The sequence below is a fragment of the Morone saxatilis genome, unplaced genomic scaffold (genome assembly GCF_004916995.1).
Source record: "Morone saxatilis isolate NCDOM2014 unplaced genomic scaffold, NCSU_SB_2.0 Contig12, whole genome shotgun sequence".
NCBI lineage: Eukaryota > Metazoa > Chordata > Actinopteri > Moronidae > Morone > Morone saxatilis.
In genome coordinates this window covers 14501227-14525754 of record NW_023339674.1, presented here as the reverse complement: position 1 = coordinate 14525754, position 24528 = coordinate 14501227, and the positions used below count along the sequence as shown (strand labels likewise).

The following is a 24528-nucleotide window of genomic DNA, read 5'->3' as shown; positions in this document are numbered from 1 at the left end:
GGAATATAATATTCATAGATATGTTTTCATTAGTGTTTAAACAGCTGAATATTGGAGTTGTTGTGTTTTTGTTACCTTGTGAGTAGTGAATATTTTTTTTAGTTTCACAGCCACTGTAGTTTCTCCTAGCTCATTCTCATTTCCGTCAAATACAGATTCCAGCAGTGTTCAGTTAGTTGCAATCTGAACTTCATTAAATCCTACACACGAGTCCTTCAATTCTTCTTGGTTCTCTCCTGCAGTTTGATTGGATATTGTGGGATGGGTTCAAACAAAGTGGATGAATGTTACTGTTTTAGGAAATGATTTGATTCGTGTCACTCTTATATATACCTACTTTTAACATACTTTTTATTCTTTGGGCTTGAGGGAAGTCCAAGTGAAGTCACAATTCATTGGTGTGAAAGTTGAGTTCTTTACAAATTTTTGTAAAGTCGAGTCTAAGGTCATTAAACTTGTGTTATGTGACTTGAGTCCAAACCTTCCATCAAAGATCATCTCAGAGCACTATTTTGTGCCACTTACAGTTTGTTTCCTTTTGGTGCTGTTGATCAAACAATATTTTAGATATGAGCAACAATGAAGGCTTGGAAAGTGATATGCATGAGAAGCAAAATGTATAACTTTTCCTATTTTGGCCACTATACCATTAACATGAGCTGACCAACACACTAGAAATGATGATTTCCATAACACATTGTCTGTGTGTCTCCAGGCATTACCACAGTATGGAGGCCTTTAGTAACTATGACTTGCTGGACGTCTCCACTGGACAGAAGGTTGCAGAGGGACATAAGGCCAGTTTCTGTCTGGAGGACACGTCCTGTGACCCGGGAATACGACGACGCTTCGCCTGCACAGTTCATACACAGGTTGGTCTTCTTGGTCTTTTTCCATTGATCCATCCATTATTTTATTAATTTATAGGTTTATTTATATTTGTTTGGTCATTTTATTTTCTGATATTTGATTAGATGACGAGTCATTACTGTATTTTTTATGTTGTGTATTTGGAAGTAATATAAGTTTGGATTTTTCTCAGGGGCTCAGTCCTGGTTGCTACGATACGTATCACGCCAACATCGACTGCCAGTGGATCGACATCACTGATGTACCGCCTGGAAACTACATACTCAAGGTGGGAGTGTAGAACTGCTTTATGAATATGACCTGATGAATAATAATTAACTTGATCAGAATTCACAGCATCTAACTGGATATATTCACGTTGCTGTTTCTGCTGTTGCTCAGGTGACAGTGAACCCCTCTCAGCTGGTTCAGGAGTCAGATTTCTCCAACAATGAGGTGCTCTGCGACATCAGGTACACAGGAAGCTACGTCCAGGCAAGAAACTGCAGGATCACTGTGTAAGTCAGTCTTACGGTGTTCTCCCTCTTCACAGCTGAGATTAGAAGTAACAAGAAGAGCTCATCCCTGATGTCTGTTCTTTGTTTCACAGAAGCTGACCTGACTGAAGTTTCCCTACAGGTATTCTCTTGTTGCTCTTAATGTACAGTTGCTACTCCGATGTGCAGCTGATGTACATTTAAATATTTGTTACTATATTAATGAATCTGTTTGTATTTATGTCTTATAATATATTGTAGCTACAGTCAGGCTGGTTAGATGTTAAGTTATGTTGTTTTTAGCGATGCAAGACTGTCAATGTGTGTAGAAAATGAGAGGAGAGCGTGATTCAAAAATATAAAGAAAACAAGTCATTCTTAAGGAAGCTATGGGATTTAATTCATACTGTATGACTAAATTGGTGCTCATTTTAAAGAAAACAGTTCCTCTTTGTTGAAATGTATTAGCATTTTCAGAGAAAAGATCCTCTGTCTGATATTGACCACATATGTACTGGAGTGAAGGATTAATAAGTGCTGTTAAAATATAACAAATACTCTCATGCTTGCCTTTTGAGCAGCATGCCATGTATGATTTTGTGCATTTTGGTGTCTATTACCCGAGTACAAATGTATAGTCTGTTCTTTTACAATCTAATGAAAGAGTTGATTGTTTGAAAGTTTTTTTTTTTATCATGTTTTATAATAAATTTTATTTGAGTTTGGTTGGAAAAAATAACATACCATTGAATGCCTTATTTGAAAAAAAAAAGATCTAAATAATCACAACTGATGGGATAATTTGAGCAAATATTTAACAACATGAAGTCATTCCACTGCCCATTTACCGTTAACAGCAGTTAACACAGGCTGAGGGCCATGGCCATGGGGAGTGGTACATTTCTTAAAAGCTTTTGGAATAACACACCTCAGAGAAATACCTGAAATGATTCCACTTAGCATGTTTATGTCGATTGGAAACGCCACAAGCCTGTTGTGTGTTTGTCATGTTGTGTTACAGTAGATGAGTGATTGAAAAACATTTATTCACCTGGAAATAACTCCATGTGAGGTGTCTGGGAATGTCTCGCTCTATTTACACTTTGTCACAGATTTATTAGGGACACTGTCTGACTAGTGCTATATGTGGAGATGTATAAATAATCACCACAACTATTTATAAAAACCCACACAATTCGATCATTTAGCTGTATTTGAGCAGTTCTCTTTGCAGTCCAGTACAAATATATTGCTTCAGAGTCCTGTAATGTTAAATACAGAGCGTGAAGGTAAAAGGTTTTTAGGTTTTTGACTGTACAAACTCTCATTTGTTACATTACCACAATTCTCACAATAGTTCAAAATATTCATATTATTTAGTAAATTTGTGGAAGATTTTAGCAGCTTTCATGTCTTGATAAAAGAAGGAAATAGTTTCAGGATGTTAATGAGATGAAAATGCAGGCAGGTGGAAACTGAGGTCAGGGAATATTTTCTCCTCTCTGTACAGCATCTGTTTCTGTACTAGACTTCATGGTAATTGTAAGAGTCTGTTTTCAAAAGGTTGCTGTGTGTCTCTCAAATGAAGACCTCCATCTGTTATTCTACACTTTGAAAGTTATGAAGGCACCCAGAGAACCAGCAGACTGTTAGGATGTTCACACTGCTTCAACATTAGTGTAGTCTGCTACTCAAACACACAGATACAGTGGTGAAGTATGTATTCAGATCCTTTACTTGAAGGTCCAGTGTGTAACATTTAGAAGGATCTATTGTCAGAATATATATATTATATATATATATAATAAAATTATAAAATGTTTAATACAGTGTAATTTTACTGTTGAGGTAGAGCTAGTTTTATCTACTTTATATACAGTTTGTGGTTAGTTCAGTGGTTCCCAACCTATGGATCGGGCCCCTCCAAAGGGTCACAAGGTCAATCAGAGTGGTTGTGAGATGATTAATGGAAAGAAGAAAAGCAAAGCTCTGGGGGAACAAATGTATTAATTATTTTGACTTTTCTCTAATCTTCACTGTTTTGTGAAATATTAGATAATTTGACTCCTTTCACTCGGTTCCCTCGTTGCTGCTAACAACTCATAGACATCTGAAACATGACAAGGATCCCAACTACTAACTAAAACTTGGAAATCACTGGTTAAATTTTGCATTTTATCACGTTTTTTTGTGGGTAAAAATATGAATCTGAAAAGTAACCAGTAACAACATCTGTTAAAAACAAAATATACCACATATACCCACATCGCACTGGGCTTGAACCCGTTTCACTCAACCTCTTATCCAAACACGGCCTTCTCTGTCGAGCCCACACCATCTTTGGTCATAGAGCCCTCGAGGTGTTTCACTGATGTGAATCTGAGTGTGACGGAGGGTCACGGCAGAGCCTCCTCCGCCGCTCCAGGTGTTGTTTGCTCAGGGCAGGCCGACGTGCTAAGCCTGCAGGGCGTGCAGGATGGACAGAGGTGCCGGTCGCCCCTGCCTGCCCCCGCTGGAGATGGCGAGGAGGAGAGAAATTCCACAGATCCGCAGACGGCCAGGCAAACCTAAATGCAAACCGCTGACATCAGCAGCACCACAGAAACCATCCTTATCACGGGCTGACTGTCTGTGAGGCTGTGCCCAGAGCTCTGACTGTCTGAGACTCCCAGTCAACAAGTGTCAGAGCCAACAGGCGAGACTGCAGTGACACTTTATGTCAGTCAGTTTGCACCTTGTACAGACAAAAACTGTCAATAATGACCCCTTTGACCTTTATGCTTCTGATGTTCCCCTTAGATTTGATTTGATTTCTTTAAAGATAGACTCAGAGATAGATGAAACTTTATTCTGTTGTTCAGCAGTTATTCTGCACTTCACTGAAGTGAACACTTATATTAGAGCTGAAATCAAATCAAATTCTGTGGGTTTTTTAGCCACTTGAGGCCTCAGATGAAGCTATCAATTGAAGATTAACGATGCTAATCAAGGTGGAGTTTGACAGAAAACCAAAACCAATGAGCTGAAAGAGGCTAAAACAGCTGGATCTTAAAATCTCAGATAGTGCAGCTTTAAATTAAACATTCAAATCAGGTTTATTTTATAGCTGCACTGTCTGTATGTCACACATTGGTAAACCTCGTGACCATAACTCACAATAAACTCCTGTGGGTTTGAGCGTGTTCACATAGTGTGAGTTCATTGTGTCAGACCCGCTGAAGAGTCTGTGGGACTCAAGAGATTAATCCAACTCTGACAGTGTAATAACCAACACTATGTCAGTCTTCATATGAATCAACATCCTTCATAATTTGGTTAACACTTTTAGGTGATTATGAGCTCACACATCAGCTCCACGACAGCACAGATAATAATACATTCATCAGTCGTGACTAACCAGGCAGTTCTCCACAGTTGAGTTTACATCTGATTTGTATTTCGAGTTGACAGGAACAGATTGGAAGGTTATTTTTCCATCGACAGAGCTGATTCAGCTCCGTAACAGCTGTTCAAAACTAATAAATGTGTTGAATTAACTCTGGTGTCTTTATATATCTACACATAAACAACCGCTGATATACTGAAGTGTTGATTTTAAAGCCTCCCTACCGTGTGCGTACAGTCTGGAGCATCATTAGTGAAATAACTTGACGCCAACTCTGTACTAATGTTCTGTTTCTCTGTCTGGATATGTGGTCTGTATTTACCTTTTTAGAGAACTGTTTGTTTATAGCAAAGGAGAAGCTGTTTGTGTGAGCACAGTGGAAATGACTGGATATTTTTCTCTCCTCCTGGTGTTACACAGTCGAGTGTCTGACATCCTGAAAAAGGAAACAATGTTTACCTGGGCAGGACAAGGACTCCCCGAGTCTGACCATTTACACATCATTACAGATTTAACAGCTCTGCCTGTTTGAAATAGAAGAATGTGTGCCTAATGACCCCTGTACTTTTCCTCCCGGAGCTGCTGTGTAAATACTAAAACACTCAACAGGCTGTCTGAGTGCATACATGCTGTTATTAATCCTGTTATTGTATTGTTTTTGGGCTGGGAAGTGGGATTGGACAGGGAGGCGGCCCGGATGAGGCTGCAAACAGGGAAGCAGGGGTGGAGGGTGAGGAGAAGCATGGAGGAGGCGGACAGGTTATTCAACTGAAGCCCTCCAGTTATTTTGGGTCTGAATTTGGTTCTAAATGCTCGTATTGTTTTATGGGTTTTTACACATGAGTGTCAGACAATGTTCAAGTGTCTCCTCTGGTTACAAACATATGTTCAGCTGTCACGCCTCATGGCTCCAGAGACGTACATGTAAAAACACACACACACATGCAGACTGTTTTTTGTTTTTTTTGTCTCCTGTAATACAAAATGTTCTCCCACTGTGAAAAAGAGAGGAATGTACACATGTAGTATTCGTTGTTGAGACTGGGCAAACACATTTCATGTTGGTTAGCAGGCTTGCTGTCTAGTTTTTGTAGACATTTTGTAAGAGGATGACACTCATACTCACACTTATTAGTACTACACTGTATGTGCTATATGTGCTATATTGTGCAGCAGACCTGAATGCAAGAGGCACACGTATTCACAGCTCAAAGGATACGAATAAAAAACAAAAACAGCCTAGCGTTAAGTGCAGTTGAAGAAAGTGCTTCAAAAACAGTGAAAAATAAGTTTTACTCATAGTTGTTGAAGCATTTATATGCTATAACACTTTCAGCTAAATCCACTGACATTCAATTAAATATCTTTCACCAAATTATAGTAGTATGACCAAATATACCAAATCATCTCACTGTACAAACCTATATATGTACTCATTGTGCACTAATAATATTGTTTACTGTCAAGTGTTAGATGGTGTTAAGTATAATTTGTGTTCCTATTTGGTGTTTGTATGTATTTTTGAATGTATTTAGCACAATCCCAAGGTCCACTCACTAGCTTTTCTTCTCCACATGGTCATTGTCAGTGGATGGACTTTGCTCTGTTGCCATGGTGACCGATCAGTACATATGAGCTCAGTGGATCAAAGTGCCTAAACGAACTGTAATTATACTTTAGATGCTTTCATACAAATCCAAACTAAGTTATTCAATGATAATAATCTTGTTAAGAGCTTTAAAATACCTGTAGATAATAGTTTTAAAAGGAGGGCGACATCAGGTGGACACGGACGGTACCGGTACAATAAATCTGTACTCATACTTTTATTTATCCCTCAGTACTCAAGAGTTGATCTGTAAGCCTTATCGATCAGTAGTGTCATTTATATTATCTGGTAGTCGAGATATTTGTCTTTTTTTTATTTTATTTTATTATTTCTTATATTTATTTTTGTTTTCTTTGCCTTGCTGCGTGACGCACGATGTGACGACACACACTCACACACACACACACACTCACACACTCACACAGAGACACACACACACACACACAGAGGTCCAAGAAGGAGGAAGAGATGATGGCGACCCTAAACAACTTTCACGCTGTTCATTTGTCGTTTCTGTTTGTGTTTGTGTCCATTGCGGCCTTCGTCCCGGTTGAATCTTCTCCCGAGTCTACGAAGACGGTGGAGTTCAACGTTAAACCGGGAGGAGTGGTGCACACGTTCACTGAGGGGGTTGTGAGTAACTGCATTCATTGTTATAGAAGTTAGTTCACACAGTTAGCTCACGGTTTTAAACGCCGCCCGGACACAAAGTGTGTTTAAATGTAGGCTAATTCACCGTCTTTATCTCTCTATTCCGCTCCATTTACATCGATTAATCAGTAGTTAATACACTAATTACAGAATTAAACATATTGCGTGTGTGGGACGTGTGTTTCTTTCATTTAAAGTGAGTTATATTCGGTATATTTGATGTTTATAATAACGTAAAGTGGAAAAACTACATTCCTTGTCGTCGCAGCGTGACTACGACACAGCCCGTGAGAGGCTGACACGTCGCTGCCGGAAGTGACACAACGGCTCCATTGATTGGCTGACAGCTTCAATGACAGAGAGCTGGTCATCACGTTTTAATGTGACGTCTGTACATTGAGACTGAAACTAATGCACACATATTCATCTTTACGTATTTATGTTTACGTTGATCAATAATTCTTACATAAAATATATATAAATAATGCCCATCACCATAGTTTGATTAAAATGGATGTATAATACTGTAGATGCTCTGAGATCTGCAGTAGTTAGGTTGAATAAAATAGAGAGAGTCTGAGTAATGCGGTAAATCTGCAACAGTAGGTTTTTAGAAGAATTGTGGAGGGTTTATTAAGATGGACGCGCGATCGCTTACGGTTTTGGTGAGAGGAACATAGGATATCAACTCTCCATTGCCCATCTAGCCATAGGTTTAAAATGCATGTATAGTAGAATGACTCCGAGTTGCCGCTAATAGATTTGTGTGTATCTAATTGGGTGGAAAAGTACTATAATGCCAATCTTACCAGCCATAATGTATATTCTAATGAGGGTAAATGAATAAAATTGAACCCAATCATGAACCAAATAGGTTTAATTTGTTAAAAAAATATGATATTATATGTTGCCCTTAATACGCTTATAGGTTTTTAAAATAAGGATAATAAATGGGGTATTCGTCCCAGGTCAACATTGTATGGTTTATTAAATAGGGAATAGAATACCATGTGTCCCATGCTATAGTTTAATATTTATCGTTAAAAGAAATCAGTGAATCTATATTAACATAGTTTATGATTATGCCCTTAAATCTATATAGGTGGCTAAAGTATGAATTAGTGTATTAATTTTTGTCTAAGGTGTCTCCATATAGGTTTATAATATTCCCGAGAGTAATAATGACCAGATTCCGCTCTTCATAGTTTAAGATAATGCGGAAGAATGTATGTGTAGATAATTAAATGCCTGCTCGGCCCAATAGGTTTAAATATTGTGATAGATATAATAAGGTATGGGTGCCATCTATAACCATTTGTATGTTTTATATAAATTGGGATAATTATAAATGGGTGCTCTTGATCTGCTATAAGGTATAATAAATAGGTATTAATAATAAATAGATCGAAATTAATTAAGGCGCGCATCAAATAGGTTGGTTAATATTGTGAGATGGAAATATATTGCCACAATACCATAGGTTAAATTCACGTGTAGTTAATATACATGTAGGGTAAACTCTCAATCACACAAATAGTAATTGATATAATTATTAGGATAATTTTTTGTAAATGTGTTAGTATGGCCCATCGCTATAGTTAAATTAAATAGGATAAATAATGCCCATCGCTATAGGTTTAAATAGGATAAATAATGCCCATCACCATAGGTTTACTGCAGCAGACATTTTGACATGACAGCAGGAGAATCACAGGTGTCACTAATGGTGGCTCAGCGTAGAGCTGCGATATGGTCCGACAGAGACCATTACTGTGATATCTCTAGTAATACAGAGATTTTATTTTTATTTTTGATATACAGTTTAATAAGAAAAAAGATTGAATAATCATATATAAAGTAACCAAACTGATGCTCTCCATTCAACTGGTCTTCATACATGAACTAAACTATTTATATCTGGTCAGTTACTAATGAAACAGAAAAGCAAGTTAATCTTTGCCTTTTGTGAAGCTGCAAAAATAAATGTTTTCATATGTTTACTTGATAAATGAGTGTGAATTTATTCTGTGCAGTAACCAGCACTGTGTTACCTTGTTTTATTGCAGAAGGAGTATGAATGCTCGTTCACCTATGCTTCACAAGGGGGAACCAATGAGGTGAGTGTCTGTCTCTCTCTTCCTCTCCAGCATCATGACATTGATTTGTAACTACAGACAGTTTTATGCATAAATATTCTTCTGTTTTTGCGCCAAACAGCAATGGCTGATGAGTGTGGGTCTGAGTGATGACGACAGACTGTTTTCCTGCTCTGTGTGGAGGTGAGACACACACACACACACACACACACACACAGAGAGAGGATACACAGCGGACTCTTATTCAGCTCAGTGACCCTGATGTTCAGTGTGTCTTCAGTGAGAATCTGCTCCGTCTGTCCAATGAGTCATTTTTTTATTTTAGTTAATCGTGACAGTCCCAGTAGACAGACGGAGAGGAACAATAGAACAGAGTGTCCAACCTCAGTGGTTTAAATGTATTCATGTCCGACATTGACTTAATAAGCAAATCGATGTATGCAAATGACTTTATGCTGGTTAACACATATTTCCTCTTCATTTCTGCCAGGCCTCAGGGAAAATCCTACCTGTTTTTCACTCAGTTCAAAGCTGAAATGAAGGGAACCAAAATTGAATATGCCAATGCATATGTAAGTATAAAAGAAACACAATTCCCTCAGCTGTTTGTTTTTATATTGTTGGTCATACAGGGACTACTTAATCTGACTAATTGATCTCTTTCAACTGCAGCTTGATTTAATTGTAATGAATTAAATAAGTTAAGGTAACCGCATACAATCAGATAACAACTTAAAATGTGTGTGAATTTCTCTTTGCTTCGCCTCTTTTTATAACTAAAGAAAGTGAAATGTATGCTGACTCAGACTTAAAACTTCTGTGCAGGTCCTCCCACACACTACATAGTGTATCTTAAATAATGACCTGCAGATCCCTAGTCCTCAGTGCTGTAATTTGTTGGAAGCTGAATTGCACCACATCCTGCAGAACGTAATTATAATACTGCAGGTGCAACACATGACAAACTCCTTCAGTTTTAGCTCCTCAGCCCTCCCCTGCTGGATCATTAGCTGGAGTGGAGCTCATGTTAGACAGCAAAAAGCTTGCAGCACTTTACTGCCTAACAAAGATGTTGGTTTGAAGAGCTTTTTCTTCGATGTTACGTCGCAGTGTCGCTCACCCTATCAGTGCTGAGATCAAAGCTTCTCGTTCCTGAGCACAGAAGTTACATCGTCTGCACATTTGTTAGACAATCAAGGCAACGCACAGTTTTGCGTAGCCTGCAAATAATAAACCATCCATGTAAGCTCCAATACAGCGATACATTTATCAGGCTCATGGTTGTGATTAAGGAGTTTTCTGACATTCAGTTTTTAAACTTTGCTTTTCTTGACTGCGTAGAATCAGCTGTCGTCTGCACTTTGATCTTCTCTTCTGAGACAAACTAGAGAAAGACTAATGGGTGTCACTTAAATTCCATGAACAGGATTAGGTGTCACCAAAAGTCATTTTCAGAGAACTTTAGGCATTTCAGTACAGCCGCAACTAACAATAATTCTTTATTATCGATTTATCTATTGATTATTTTTTCAATGAATCAATTACTTCTTTAGTTTATAAAATGTCCATCACAGTTTCCCAGAGCGGTTAGGTTTTAAAATAGCTTGTTTTGTCTGTCCTGCAGTCCAAACACTAAAGATATTCTATTTATGATGATATGAAGCAGATAAAAGATGCTCAGATACGTGAAACTGGAACCAGATTCAAACTAGACATTTTCAAGTAAATGGTTAGTTGTTAAATTTCTAAATTTAAGCACAGTTTTCTCTGGCTACGTAAGATTAAATATCATCTAACATCACCTGAATGTACCTGCCATCCACTCCTGAGTGGAATTGAATAAAACCCGCTTTCTGCACTTATGTATCCATGGAAACCTTTCATGTGCTCCACGTCCCTGTACAATTTTTAGATTCTCCTCTAATGATGACTGGAGCTACATGGCAGCTAGTACCACCTTGGACAAACAACACAGGCAGAGAAACTGAAAAGTAACAGGGGAAAAAAACAACAACTTTATTTCTCCTGGAAGTCAAACTCGTGTCTTTTGCACATAATGTCTGGTGGAAGGTTAATGTCTGGACTCTTTCTGAGCTCAGTCACTTAGCCGGAGGTCTGCCGTGTCTGATGGTGGTCGCCGGTGAAGTGAAGCACACCTTGACACGCCTCCTTCCCCCAGCAAGGACAGTCCTGACACTCTGTCATTAGTGAGAGCACATGTTTCCTCCTCCTGCTCTGGCTCCGTGCCCTGCAAGAAGAAGACAAACACACAAGATAATAACCTCACTAAATGACGGGACAAAAAAAAACATCCTCGCACACACACACACACTCACACACACAGACACACACACACCTGCCACCCCCGCACAGCATCTCCTTGACCTTGTCGTCACATCCTCCTACTTTCCCGGCCAGTCTGTCGCAAAAAAAATAAAAAACTGCTGTCTCCTGCACCGCCTCTCATCCTGTTTTTGTTTATTTTTTCTTTTTCTCGTCTTCCCTTCCTCCCTTTTCTCCTTCCCTCCTCTTCATCACTGCTGCTGTATGTGTCTCCAGTCGCAGGCGGCGACAGCAGGACAGGGCGACGTGCCTTTGAAGCCGCAGGAATTTACCGTAGGAGACTCAACAGGTGAGAAATTGATTGAATTTCCAAGTGTTCAATCAACTCCCTCTGCTTGTCACGTCAATCTCTCCTTCACTCCCTCCCTCCTTCCTTCCTTCCCTCCATCCCTTCCCTCCATCACGTTGTGAGTTCCCTGCTGATTTCCTTCTAAAGCATATGCTCCAGCTGTGAGTGGGTTGCCGTTTGTCCCTGTAGCATTATTTGTTGTTATTCAGTTTCTGCACAAATCCACACCCTGGCTTCAGTTCCAGACTGTGATTAGCAAGATTTTGAAAGAGTCACAGCGCCTTAACTGTAACTGCCATTTTCAGCAGATTAGACGCTACAGTAGTACGGAGGCTTAGAGACTCACAAACCCTGCGAACTATCACAGACTTGAGGATAATCCCATCTCTGTGAGACCTCTGGAAAACACTTCCATGCATGATTTCTAGAGAAAAACTACTACTTAAAAGTAGCACAGTAGGTAAATTGCTCGTACATTTTTTTTGTAACAAACGTAAAAGCAGGCTGCGGATTTTCCACAAGGGGGTGCTGTTCAGTCAGTATGAGACCAGTTCTACACATGCCAACCTGCACTGCCTATAGGGAAGAAGAGTAACTGCAGTTTAGGCCTACAGATGTCTCCACATAAAGGCCAAATAATAGTTTTCATAATTGTATTGTTTGCGCCACCTGGCAATGAATGTGACCACTGCAGATTGTTCTAGCTGCTGGTAGCCGTGTGTGTATATGTGGCTTTACGTTTCGTTGATGGCTAACAGATTTAAAAAGGAAAAGTGTTCCAAATATAAAAACCTTCCTGGTTTAGAATTCGTAATTGTAGACTACAGAATATTAGCTGACTTTGTTTGCATTTCGACATGTTCTGTCGACAGTTTTCCAGACCAACCCTAACCATAAGTGGCCACTGGGACAAATAGGCAGCAATGTTGTATTTAGCTTTCTTTATAAATGTGTGGTTTTACATTTAAAACACCACCAGTTAGACAAAAAACGTAATACTCTCTCTAGTCTCCAATAGATTTATAAATAGAAATAACATTGAGTTTCTTCCTTTATGTTCATTCATGAAGTGAACTTAACGCTTTCAGACCCATGAATATCAGACGGGTGAACTTGAAGTGTTGTTATTAACAGAATAAATGGTCATCCGAGTTCAATGTTCAAATATTCAGCACTAAAGTCAAAACTAAGTCAACCTAATGTACTTTGCAGCCCTTTTCTGCCCAGGAATGTGGAGGACGGCAGATACAGTATAAGCAGGATGAACACTAAGGTCTTCCTTATTCAGCAGAAAATATGCTCTAGTGAACAAAACTATTACATTTTTTAAGGTTTTATATGTCAAATAAAAAAAAAAAACACAAGCACCACATACACTACCAGCAGCAGCCGCAGTACAACGAGGAAATGAAACTGCAGTTTTAACACTCATTGCTTGCAGGTGACTCTAATATAAGATAGCAGCAGCTCTTACTTCCTGTACCTGTAGATGGAGCACATCTACATCTGCAGGACTGATCTCCTGCTGCTTTTTACTTTCCTTGCCAGCAGACAGTGCAGGTTGGACTGGACCTGCGGGTCTCAAACTGCTGGCTCTGCAGCTCTGCAGTTAGACAGCACTGGCTGGTTTCTGGTGCTTTGCATAAATGTTTGCCCTTGTTTTAATATTGTCCGTGTCTCTTCCCTGACCTCCAGTGACCCACACAGATGGAAAGTTCAGCGCTCAACTCTCCAAGCTGACCCTCATCGGACGGACGCGACACGATGAGCTGTAATTGGCCAGAAGTCTGACTTGGCTTTTGGTCTTGTTTTGACCAATCAGAGCACCTTGGGGAGCTCTGAGTCAGGCCTCTGTGATTCAGCTCAGTAGTCAATGAAGGATGGATTTGGGAGAGTTCTTCCTGAGTGGCAGCCAAAAAATGAAGTGGGATGATACTGATGTTGCCTTTTGTGGCGATTTGTGTGTCGGTACAGGAATAATCTGGTATGTTTTTACAATGAATTTATCTGCTACTTTGGACAAAAAAATAAAATTCAGGAATCAGTTGAGTATTCATATTTCTTACTACATAACGTTGTAGTTTAAATTCTGCTATAAGATAAAGTGCTTCCATAGTAGTTTCTGAGGCTATAAGATTTACAGAGAGCAAATCTCTCCTGATCCACTGGGGACGTATGTGAATGTATAGTGGATTGCTGTCCTGGGGGGTTTGTAAAGTATAGATAGCATATTTAGAGTAGGGAGGGATTTATCCATCTTGTGTAATCCTGAGGGGAAAGTGAATAATCCCCAATAACGTCATCGCACACAGAGAAACAATTACATTTTCCTCAATCTCTGTCTGTTCTACATAACTGTAAGCACACATCTTATCCCATTGATCACCAATTAGTACCACTTGTGAAAACTATTTTTTTTTTAATGTTTGTGTTTTTGGCCAGAAGGGATACTTGTAATAAAGCAAAAAGCAGCTTCATAACATGATATTAAGAGATAGAAATACAGTATACACTGAAGATCACACTGCGTTTTTGCATTTTTGGATAAACCTTAAACAGCTTTGATGTGAATTCATAAAAAAAAGAGAATATGACGAGTAATAAATAATAAATGGTTATTTTATTTGAAATGACCTTAATCGTGATAATTTTAATTAGACACCTGCAGCCGGTGATGCAGCAGAAGATACATGTTTCTAATTTCATGATATTTCAATGACTTCACAGTTACATTGTTTGAGTTTTAACCCAAAAATACTGAAAAACTAGGTATGCTCAGACATTTGGATGAGTATATCTGGCAAAGAGATGCCGTCATATATTCCTGAGCCCTTCGAGAACCTTTTGCTTTCATCCTTCAGTGCCACAAGTGTGGATCAGCGAGGATATTGTGCAGGTTTCAGAAGTACATCACCATGATTACAGCCCCCCCTCTCTCTCTCTGCACCCTTATGTAGCGAGTAGGATTGCCTTTATCTTCCTTACATCGATCCAACCCTCTTAGATCCACACGAGATGAGTTCTGGGGATTGATTTCAGATTCGAGGATTTTGCTGATTTGATTCTGAAGTCTGAGATTCGTACCTTGTTTGGTCTGAGTTTGGATCCTCTCATCACTGTCTAGCGGTGATCCTCTGGAGTTGAGGAAATGCTCAGTTTGTGTCTCTTGTGTCCGTCGAGACTCCCCCCGGGGTCACAACAGGAAACGTTCAGATGCTGTCTCAGAATAGAAAAACCACACACGATGTTACTTATTTTATACATGTTTTCTTTTTTCTACTCCTTGATTGTTCTGATTCATGATGAAATGTGATGGATGCTTCAATAAAGACATGTTGTCACTGTTCTGGAGATAACTCAATGTTTTTGTCTTGTTATGTCAGTCATGATCTGATTGAACCTCCCACATCCTCGTTAAAGGGTAAACATGAAAAGAGAGGAGAAATTTGAGTGCCAGCATAGTGGCATTAAATATTCTGAGCCGTGTCAGAGCCGGGCCAGAGTAAACATGGTGGAGAATGTTTTCTTTTTTTATTTTATGCCGCCGTCATATCTGTCCAAAATAACAGTAATTTTAGTACCAGCACTAATGTATTCCTAATTTAAACATGCAGTAGAAATCAGCCAGTTTTTCAGCATACAAATGAAACTTGATGTGAAACTTTATATTGGAATAAGCTTTATGAAAAATTTGCTTCAAAATGTATTCTGTAAGCGTACTCAATTAACATATATTGTCCTCGGATAAATGTTTCCATGAGATAAAGAGCTTCCATTGTTTCTTCTTAATTTCAGGGGGAGAAGGGCTTTGCAGGGAGGATCTACTAAATCCAGAGGCACATATGGGAATGTATGTTGATCTTTGTGGGCTTACAGAGATATAGAGTCAGGAGGGATTTATTCATCTTATGTTAAGCCAAGAGAAAATCAGTAATCATGATTGTCCTCAAATTAGCGTCAGTTAGTTTGAATGCTGTGATGTAACAACTACGCATTTATACTGAAACCACGCATTTTACCAGTGCTTTAATGTAAAATCTAACCATGACTGTAACTATAAACCACCTGGATTTCATCTAGAGGAAATCTATTGTACTAGCACTTTGGCAGACCTAAGTTTCAACACGATTTACGACAAGCTGTGCCAAGAAACTCCCACAGTCTCCTACTTATAATTAAAGCATCTTATAGCAAAGATGTGACTGTTTCAGACTCTGATTTCCAGTTTTGTGGCCTTGTAGAGAAAACATTTGATCATTTGTTCTCAAGATGGTTGTTCCATTGAGTAATACGTCTCCGCGGCACAATAGATCTTTGTATACCGCCGGTTTACTCTGTCTCTGTGACTCAGAGCTGCCTCTATGCTGTCATCCAAACGCTAAACACATCACTACTGTTTACCATCTGGTACCAGTAGAGATGTTTACTTTCAACTTTCCCCCCTACAGTACGACCGTCAGGAAAATATATACACTTGATGCTGCCAAGCACTGGCTTAGATTACGATGGCACACATTAAAGAGCCTAGATCAGAAACATTTTTCGCCACGCTATCAAAGTGGCTCCGGGGAGGGCATTGTCAGTCTGTCCGTCCAGCTCTTTAGTGCAGGCTGAAATATTTCAACAACTTTTCAATCAATTCCCGTGAAAGTTTATACAATCATTCATGATCCCAGAGGAGGCATCCTGCTGACTTTGGTGAACTTTTCCTTCTAGCACCACCTGCAGACCAACCGATGTAAAATGTCTCAGCAACTAATGGATGGATTGACATGAAATCTGGTACAGACGTCCCCCCATCATGTTCCCCTCAGGATGAATTATAATAGTTTTAGTGATTATTTTTAATTTGTCTGTAGTACAATAGTCAAGTAAACCTTTTGGCTTGTAAAACAAAGCAATGTCTACTTGCATGTCTACCAGTTGTGACCCAGTTGTTCAATCAAAGATATTTTTTCTCCTTGTTAAAGTCCTGAAGAAGTCATTTCTGATGAAAAAGCTAAGATTGAAGATGATCAAAGTCTTTCCTTTCCTGTTTATCATCTCGCAACCACTCAAATATATCTTGCCTCCCTCCTCACATGCCATTTAGGAGCCACTGAAGCTGAAGCACCATCAGTACTTGACCCAAATACCTTTAAAACCGATGACATTCGCACCATCCTCAGCTGTGTTTAGTTAGCGATTGTTAGCATGCTAGCACAAGATGGCAGAACATGCTGCTTAAGATCAACATCAACAGCGAGCTGAGCCGCTGGCATGGCTGCAGACTCTTAGTCCTGTTAAAGTATAAACCCGTCGATATTCTATATTTTGCTCAATCTCCACTAATCACATGAAAAGACCAAAACCAACAATGAGTTGGTCCTACTAACAGGTTCTTTCTGTGCATCCAAAGCCTGATATATATTATTCCTCAGTGCCACAAAGCAAAAACTATTAAAAAACGCATCAGTGAGTCACACCGCTGCGCTGGGTGACAGTTTCCGTCATTATGATGAACTGTAGATTATTTTGAGTCAATCTCACATATGCCATCCTGCTGCTGTAAATACTCACAAGAGCACCAAGAGCAACTTTATATTAATCCACAGCAGAAAAATAGTCCCTAACAAATACACTATTTCTTCCTGTTTACACCTATTTACTAAAAAACGACAGAACCCAGCTGGTTCATGAAATGACTGAGCCTTAATGGAGCTCCATATTTGTGGGCCATTTCTTAAGATTTACTTCTTCAGTAGGAACAAAGGGGCCACAGGCAGGGTAGAGAAGTCAGAAAGTAGTGAGAGACAGACTAACACACTGTTGGATTTTGTCTTTTCATTTGATTTGTTGACAATGAGAGAAAACATAGACCACAAGCTTTATTTATTCTGTTTTTTAAAAAAGAGCCACAAGAAGGCATTGAATTAAACTACAGAAACATTTGAGAGAAGACAACGTCAGAAGAGCTAAATAAATGAGCCATCGATTTACTGCGTTGTATTTATGTAATCAATCCGGCTGGCATTCCTGTTTGTGTTTCTCTCTATTTACTTTCACACACACCTGCCCCCCATTTCTCTCTCTTTGCATCTCCTGACATTTGGAGGGGAACAGATGGAGATTGTGGCCGGGTCGGTCAAGCCAGAGGCAGCAAAGGAGATGGGATTTTTGTAACACCAGGGGCTCGGTGAAGGGTACAACGAATGGCCAGCTGCCCCTTGTCTCCCCTGACGCGCACCCAGGCGCTGGGCTAGTGACCCAGTCAGCTCAGCGCCACTCGTCCTGTTCACGTCTTATCTGGCCTTGCTAAGTTCCTCATATTATGAGACCTTCTCTGTCTCCAGATCTATCACAGATCTCCGGCCTCTCCTCCCCCGCGTGAGCTTTTCACACCGCTGCGCCAAAGTAGCCTGGGCTGCACTGAGTTCTCGTTATACCATCACGACTCCTGACAGCAATTACCTAACCCAGACAATGCTGATACATGTGAGTGGATGTGTCTGGCTGCATAGGTTGAAGTGCACTAATGTTATCAGTTCTTTCTTTGTCTTGACATCTTGCAATAATTTTAATTTCCTTCATTATTCTATCTAATTAGGCTTTCTCCTTTGCCCTTTAGCTGTGCAATCCGTGGGAGTCTGAGAGCTGGGATGCAAAGTAAGCATCTGTATAGAGGCTCTTGTTACCAAAGCAGTAACCCAGACAGATGTTATGATGCCCTGTGTATGTTCAGTTTATGTACTCAAGAGATTTGTATGGAAGGAGAGAGGGGAAAGGACGTCCGCAGAGCCAAGCTGTTCTTCCTAACATACTCACCCCAAGTTGCGTCTGCGTATTGTCACCTTGGAAACTTGGTCTCAGCTCAACTTGGCGAGCCTTAAATCACTCTCCACTCTTGCAGACCCGTGGCTGGTGCTGTGAATATGGCTCTGGTCGATCAGCCTCCCCCACCTGCTGCGTTGTCTCACACTGTAGTCGAGAGCAGCCTCCTTTTCTCAGGGTACGGAGGAGCTTTGCGGGGCTCCTTCACTTTCTTTGTGTGCTCAGAAGGTCTGTGGTGGGGGTACGGAGGAGGCTTGCGACCTCTGCGGCCTTGTGCTGTTGGTGGTTTATCTGTGGCTGCGGGGGCAGTGCACACCTGTGAAGGTCTATGAACAGACCCTGCTGAGGATGTTCCCCGCTCTCTGTCATTGTTGGACACAGTTTGAGTTTCTGAGTCGGTGGGTGGGCAGCTGGCAGACGGAGGCTGAATCGGTGATGGAGAACGCTGAACAGCAGATGGGTGGTCACTTTGTGGGGTCTGATAAGACGCGATTTTGTTTTCTATGATGACAGACGGGCTAAGGGTGGGGGGTGGGTGAGGCTTTGGGGACAGAGGGGAAGGAGGGGAGACAGGGCTGACCCTGACGGAGGAGGAAGGCCCAGGGGAGGGAGGTTGAGAACCAGTGCTGTCGGGGTGATGGAGGTTTACAGTTAGAGGGGAGAGACCAGGAGTCGGAGGCCGAACAGGGAGGTTTCTTTGAGGAGACAAGGCGAGGTCATGAGAGGTGAGGTTTTGAAGTTGAGGGGGGTTAGATGGAGGAAGATTATTGTTGTACTGCAGCTGCCCACCTTGTCTGGGAAAAGACCCCATACTGCAGGTGAACCGAAGAGTTCCACTCCTCTTTGATGAAAACGCAGAGTTTACTGGACACAGCAGCACATTTGGCGGAGAGTGGCTCCTGCTATGATGATCTCTCCTGAGGGTGCCAGATGAGTCTGTGGTTCCTGGCTGGTTTTCAGGCTCTGAAAGCCTCTGATGGGTGCTGCCTACTGTCACCTCGCTGGAGCTGGAACCTGAACTGGAGCTGCTGTCGCTGAGTGGCTTGGCCATGTTGCCTCCTGCAGTCCTCTGCTGCTCCTCCTCATTCAGATCAATGGATGAAGTTAGATTGTCAATCTGCTGCACCACCTAGAAAATACACACAATCAATGGATAAATACAAATAGTATGGTAACTGGAGTGCTTTCAGACGGTTTCTTCTGTGGCTCTGAATTGAACTTTCTAGTTTGAAAAAATAACCCCAATGACGTCATAGTAATGTCATCAGGGTTATCTCCAAGGTTTAAAGACCAGTGTGTAGGAGAAAGTATGGTGGCAAAATGCCCTCTCTAGAGCCAGTGTTTGGTCTGTCCGTTCTGGGCTACTGTAGAAACATGGCGGACTCCATAGAAGACGGACCAGCTCGCTCTGTAGATATAAACAGCTCATTTTAAAGTAACAAAAACAACAATGATTCATTTTTTCAGGGGATTATATACTAATGAAAAGATACCTATGAATATTATATTCAATTTCTGCTAATAGATCCTCCTAAATGTTACACACTGGACCTTTAAACATTTTTAACAGAAAGCCCAGAAAAGCCAAACTGAATGCATTGGAGTGGTTGTCAGGCAGGGAAGGTCTAACAAAAGCCTCTATTGAGTTGCATTATGGGAAAGGAAAATGAAAGCCTGAAAGCTCTTAATATTTTCATTGTTGTCTGCCAATTGATCGTTCAGTCATTAAAAATAGAATTGCTTGCTTTGTCCTACAAACGGTCCAAAACCAAAGAAGGTTACAATTTATATAAAAGGCATTTGATTAATAACTTGATTAATCTTTACTCAGTTAAGTCACTTCAACAGTGCTTTGAAGTAACATGCCTTTATTTTGATAGTAGACAGCAGCCATCCCAGCAGGATGATCAGCAGTTTAGACTTCGATGCCACCAGGACACTACAACACCATATGAAAATAAATCTATTTATATATATATTTATTAATCTCTAACAAATAGATTGATAACACACAGAACCAATCTTACCGCTGTAGCCTTAATGGAGATATTAGAACTTTGAGTAATCATGTTTTCCTGCATTTGCATGTCTGCATTTATAAACTGGAGCATTTCAGCTGTGGACTCTCACCAGATGTATAGCTGTAATCTGTAAGTATGTCACACAAGCTACTACTTAGTGCATAAAAATGTTCAGCTCAGCCTAGAAAAGAAGAGATTACTATTATGGGAAATGTGTAAGATACATTTAGATGGGTTTCCCTTCTAATGCCTCTCTGTGGATAGTGAATAGCACACCATACAATGCATCATATAGAGGTACGCATTTAGAATATATGTAAAGCATGAGTGTATGCACAACACACATATGGACATAAATGCTTAACACAAAAACACTGTCAGGTTAGTGGATGCACACACACACACACACACATACACACACGTATACACACACACATACACACACGTGCAATGATGGAAGCTGGAGAGATTGGGAAAAATTACACTGGGGAAAATGTTTGACCTATCTCTCCACCTGTTCTATGTGCACAGATAAATCCTCAGCCCCTACTGGAACAGATGAATTATTGTTTTGTTCTCTGTGTTCAACAACATCCTTGCTGATGTCAAAAGATGACCTGGTTTGTCTTTTTTTTTATGCTGTATGTTTTTGGGTGAGGCATTTCATATTATTTTGAAGTACAGCGTGTATAATGCACATCAAGTGACTCTGGGCAGGTGCTGCTTGTTAATGTCAGAAATCAGAGGAGATAAAAGAGAAAAGGACCCTGGTTTTCATCTGCCGTTCCCCAGAGTCTTTATTAAAAACAATGTTTTTTTGACCCCTCAGGTCTTCACATGCAGTGCTGAGAGATGTTTGTTGTAGAGCTCAGTCATTTAAGTTTCATTTAACTCTTGCGGTTTTGTTTTGCTCGGAGTTCTGAGTCATAGTGCAGTTTTTGATCTGTCAAAAAAGCCTTTGGAAAAGATCCTCATATTCATGTGTGAGCTTGCTTTTGTTTTCTTTTTCCTACTGCTTCATAAAAGAGAGGTCTTTAACGTTGCTTTAATATTTGTGTAGTGTCTGTCCAAAATGCTTTAAAGACTCACTACAATATCATTGTATAAAGTGATTGATTATTAAATAAAGCTGAGGGTTGCTGCTCATGCAACAGAATGTTAAAACAGGGCTTTGAAATAAATATGCAACCAAAGTCTTCTCTGGTGCCTTATCTTCCTTTGATCAGTCGTCTCTGTTGTGAAAATTTAGGATTTTCTATCACAGTGTCGAGTTGCTCCCCCTCCTCCTACCCCTCTTTTTGTGTAGCCTACAGTATATGCTCTTTCATCAGTGTTACATTAACACTGTCACACAAAAACCTCGCAGCCAGGATGATGAGGTTACTACCTCGGGTTTAGCTGCGACCCCGCAGATGCAGATCAAATGCCAAGAGGCGAGATTTACGTGTCACTTTTACTGGCTGAGGAATACGAGGCAGAGATACTCAGGCATAAATGGATTATAAAAAGCGTCGCTATCCAGCTGTGCCTGGAGCAGCATCTGTCCATAAGGAGGGAGAGTGGAGGAAGAGATGAGAGGGGATGTTAGACGAGGAAAGACAGAATGAGAGATGCAGAGAGGAAGGCGACTGCTTTGCCTAATGTCACACGGCATCATCTCAGCAACCTCCAAATGCATCATGCAAATAGGGCATAACTATTGTTAAATTCACCTCTATGAAAATCTACGCTTGAATTGAGCACAAGTGGTGTATATGTTTGGAGACAGATGACAGAGGAGAGTTGGAGTTTGCAGACTGTGGTGGATTCATGCAACCCTGCTGCTGACTTTTTAATGCATGTTAAATTCTGCTGAGGACGTGCATTTGTAGCCTGCATTGTTATCTACAAGCCCTTAAGGGTTTTTTCAGCAGAAGCATGAACACTTTCCTGCATGAAGAAATGTCTAAGTTAATGTGAGAGGATGCAGTAACTCCTCTGCTCCCATTCTGAACTGATGTGTTGCTGTTTGTCTTGTCGGTCCAGGAATGACATCTCATGATTGTGTAGGTGAATTGGTTGAATAAACACTGAACAGCTTTTGTCATGTTGTGTCTCTCTTATTCCTTTTTTGGTGAGTTATGCAGAATGAACAAAAATCCAACACTTTACCTCTTTCATTTCCTGGTGAACGTCCCTCAGTGCTGTAAGAACCTGCTCCAGGTTGTCCACCACTCGTTTTATCTGGTTTCGAACCACCTTCCTGCTGCAGCCTGCTTCCTTCCTCTGTGACTCCCCTTCGATGGTCGGCCTGTATTGGAGCCATGTCTGGTTCTGACCCAGGACCCCGATACCCTCTGAGCTTGGTCTGGGTTTCCTGGGGCCTCGTAGAGTTGTGGTGCAGCCCAGGCCTCTCAGAGGAACCTCAGTAGAGAAGATGACTCCATTGAGAGCCCCGTTGAAACCCTCCACAGGTGGTTCCCTCAGCGTTGTCAGGTCTCTCTGACTCTGGGAGTTTCTGCTCTGTTGTTTGATGTAGCTGAAGCTGGAGGTGAAGCCGTGCTGCCTCTCTATTAGTCCCTGAGTGTCTGAGCTCACCCAGCTGGATGAATGAAGGTCTCTTTGGCGGTAGGTGGTACTGCTGCCGTAGTCCCACACCTTCCCCCTCCTGTCCTCCGTGCCCACCACAGCAGGCACCTTACAGTTTGGCTCCTCCTGAACAGGAGCAGGAGGGGGTCCCACTAGCGGCCCATATTTCCTTATTGAGGTGCTGGTCCCGTCATTCTGCGGCTGAGGGAGGCTCAGGTGGCTGCTGTGGTTCCTAACAAAGGTGTGGTTCTCCTTCGGGGGCGTGGAGCTGTTGCTCAGACCCTGCGGCCCGTCCCCTGGACTCATCTGCGTGTTGGGGTCTGGGTGCAGCTCTGGAGACTGGTTCCATCTGGCAGGACTATCCTCCCTCTGCTTCCCCAGACTCCCTGGCAGAATGTGGTGCCCCCTCAGCACCACTGGCAGCATTCTCGTCATCCCCACGCCATTACACCGAAGCTCCCCCTTCTTCGCCCGGTCCTTTCCCTGAATGGAGAAGAACCCGATCCCTTTGGCTTTCTCCAGCGGGGTCAGGCTGTTTCGGGCCTCTGAGGTGGATTTATATGGTCCGTTGAGCCCCAGGTCACTGCTGTGGTGTGGCTTCAGACTATTGCGCAGCCAGGGGATGAAGTGAGGGGCATGGGGCTTGAAGCCTTTCTGCTCCCCGGGCGCTGGAGCCCTGCTGTCAGAGAACATGGTGATGGATGATGTCCAGCAGCCTCACAGAAAGAAGAAAAAGAAGAAGAAGAAGAAGCAGAAGAGGAACAGGAGGACTCCTGAGACACAGAGAGCTTCCTCCTCTTTTTCCATGAATCTCCTCCTGCCTTTGCCATTAACATAGACTCTATCCGCTCTATCTTTAGTCTCTTTTCCCCTTCCCTCTCCCTCTGGGCTCTGTCTCCAAACTTTTATCTGTTTTTTTCCTCTCTTTCATCGCAGATCCCACCCACTCCCCTTTTCCAGCTGAAGCCTGTTTCTGATTTTATCGGCCTGCCTTTTTCCCTCTTCTTATCCCTCCGTTTCTGCTTCTCCTCCCACTATCCTCTCCGTTGTAGTGCTCTTGAGCCCCTCACCCCCTCATTGGGCCGGGCTTGGAGATGCCGAAGGCCTCTCTCTCTCCGTCTTCTCCCTCTGCCTGCCTGCGTCTCACTGGCTCAGTAGCAGTGGAGGCTTCCTGTCTCTACATCTCTCTCTCTCTCTTCCTGCTCTCTACTCCCCCCCCCCTCCAGACTGCGCTGCGCTGCCTCCTATCCTCGCTCTTTCTTCCTCCCACTCCCTCTCACTGCTCTAACTCCCTCCTTTCTCTATTTCCCTCTTCTCTCCCCATCTCTGTCTCTTCTCCTTGTTACTTTGCTCTCATCTGAGAACCCCTTATCATCCTCTATCTTTGCAACTCTCTTTTCCTCCCCTTTC

General features: G+C 41.4%; 3 protein-coding genes across 3 annotated transcripts in view; 2 read left to right on the top strand and 1 right to left on the bottom strand.

Moving 5' to 3' along the window:
• loxl5a (lysyl oxidase-like 5a) overlaps nucleotides 1-1371 on the top strand; it is a 4341-nt gene extending 2970 nt beyond the window's left edge. The window contains exons 4-6 of the mRNA XM_035653709.1: nucleotides 716-872; nucleotides 1043-1138; nucleotides 1252-1371. Of these exons, the coding sequence (XP_035509602.1) occupies nucleotides 716-872; nucleotides 1043-1138; nucleotides 1252-1371 (373 nt within the window). The remainder of the gene's footprint in view (nucleotides 1-715; nucleotides 873-1042; nucleotides 1139-1251) is intronic.
• A 5348-nt stretch (nucleotides 1372-6719) lies between these two features.
• Nucleotides 6720-15075, top strand: mydgf (myeloid-derived growth factor). Its single transcript, XM_035653455.1, has 6 exons — nucleotides 6720-6973; nucleotides 9058-9108; nucleotides 9209-9270; nucleotides 9578-9659; nucleotides 11647-11719; nucleotides 13415-15075. The coding sequence occupies exons 1-6, from the start codon at nucleotides 6809-6811 to the stop codon at nucleotides 13492-13494; spliced, it is 513 nt and encodes a 170-aa protein (XP_035509348.1). The 5' UTR covers nucleotides 6720-6808; the 3' UTR covers nucleotides 13495-15075.
• On the bottom strand, nucleotides 14131-24277 carry LOC118321900. Its single transcript, XM_035653454.1, has 3 exons — nucleotides 22702-24277; nucleotides 18524-19658; nucleotides 14131-14935 (listed from the first exon to the last, which is right to left on the bottom strand). The coding sequence occupies exons 1-2, from the start codon at nucleotides 23809-23811 to the stop codon at nucleotides 18672-18674; spliced, it is 2097 nt and encodes a 698-aa protein (XP_035509347.1). The 5' UTR covers nucleotides 23812-24277; the 3' UTR covers nucleotides 14131-14935; nucleotides 18524-18671.
• Between the last annotated feature and the right edge of the window lie 251 nt (nucleotides 24278-24528).

Coding starts and splice junctions, on each gene's coding strand:
- mydgf (XM_035653455.1), top strand. CDS start 6,809: ATGATGGCGACCCTAAACAACTTTCACGCTGTTCATTTGTCGTTTCTG. Junction 6,974..9,057: donor ACACGTTCACTGAGGGGGTT/GTGAGTAACTGC, acceptor GTTTTATTGCAG/AAGGAGTATGAATGCTCGTT. Junction 9,109..9,208: donor CACAAGGGGGAACCAATGAG/GTGAGTGTCTGT, acceptor TGCGCCAAACAG/CAATGGCTGATGAGTGTGGG.
- LOC118321900 (XM_035653454.1), bottom strand. CDS start 23,811: ATGTTCTCTGACAGCAGGGCTCCAGCGCCCGGGGAGCAGAAAGGCTTC. Junction 19,659..22,701: donor TTCACCAGGAAATGAAAGAG/GTAAAGTGTTGG, acceptor TGTATTTTCTAG/GTGGTGCAGCAGATTGACAA.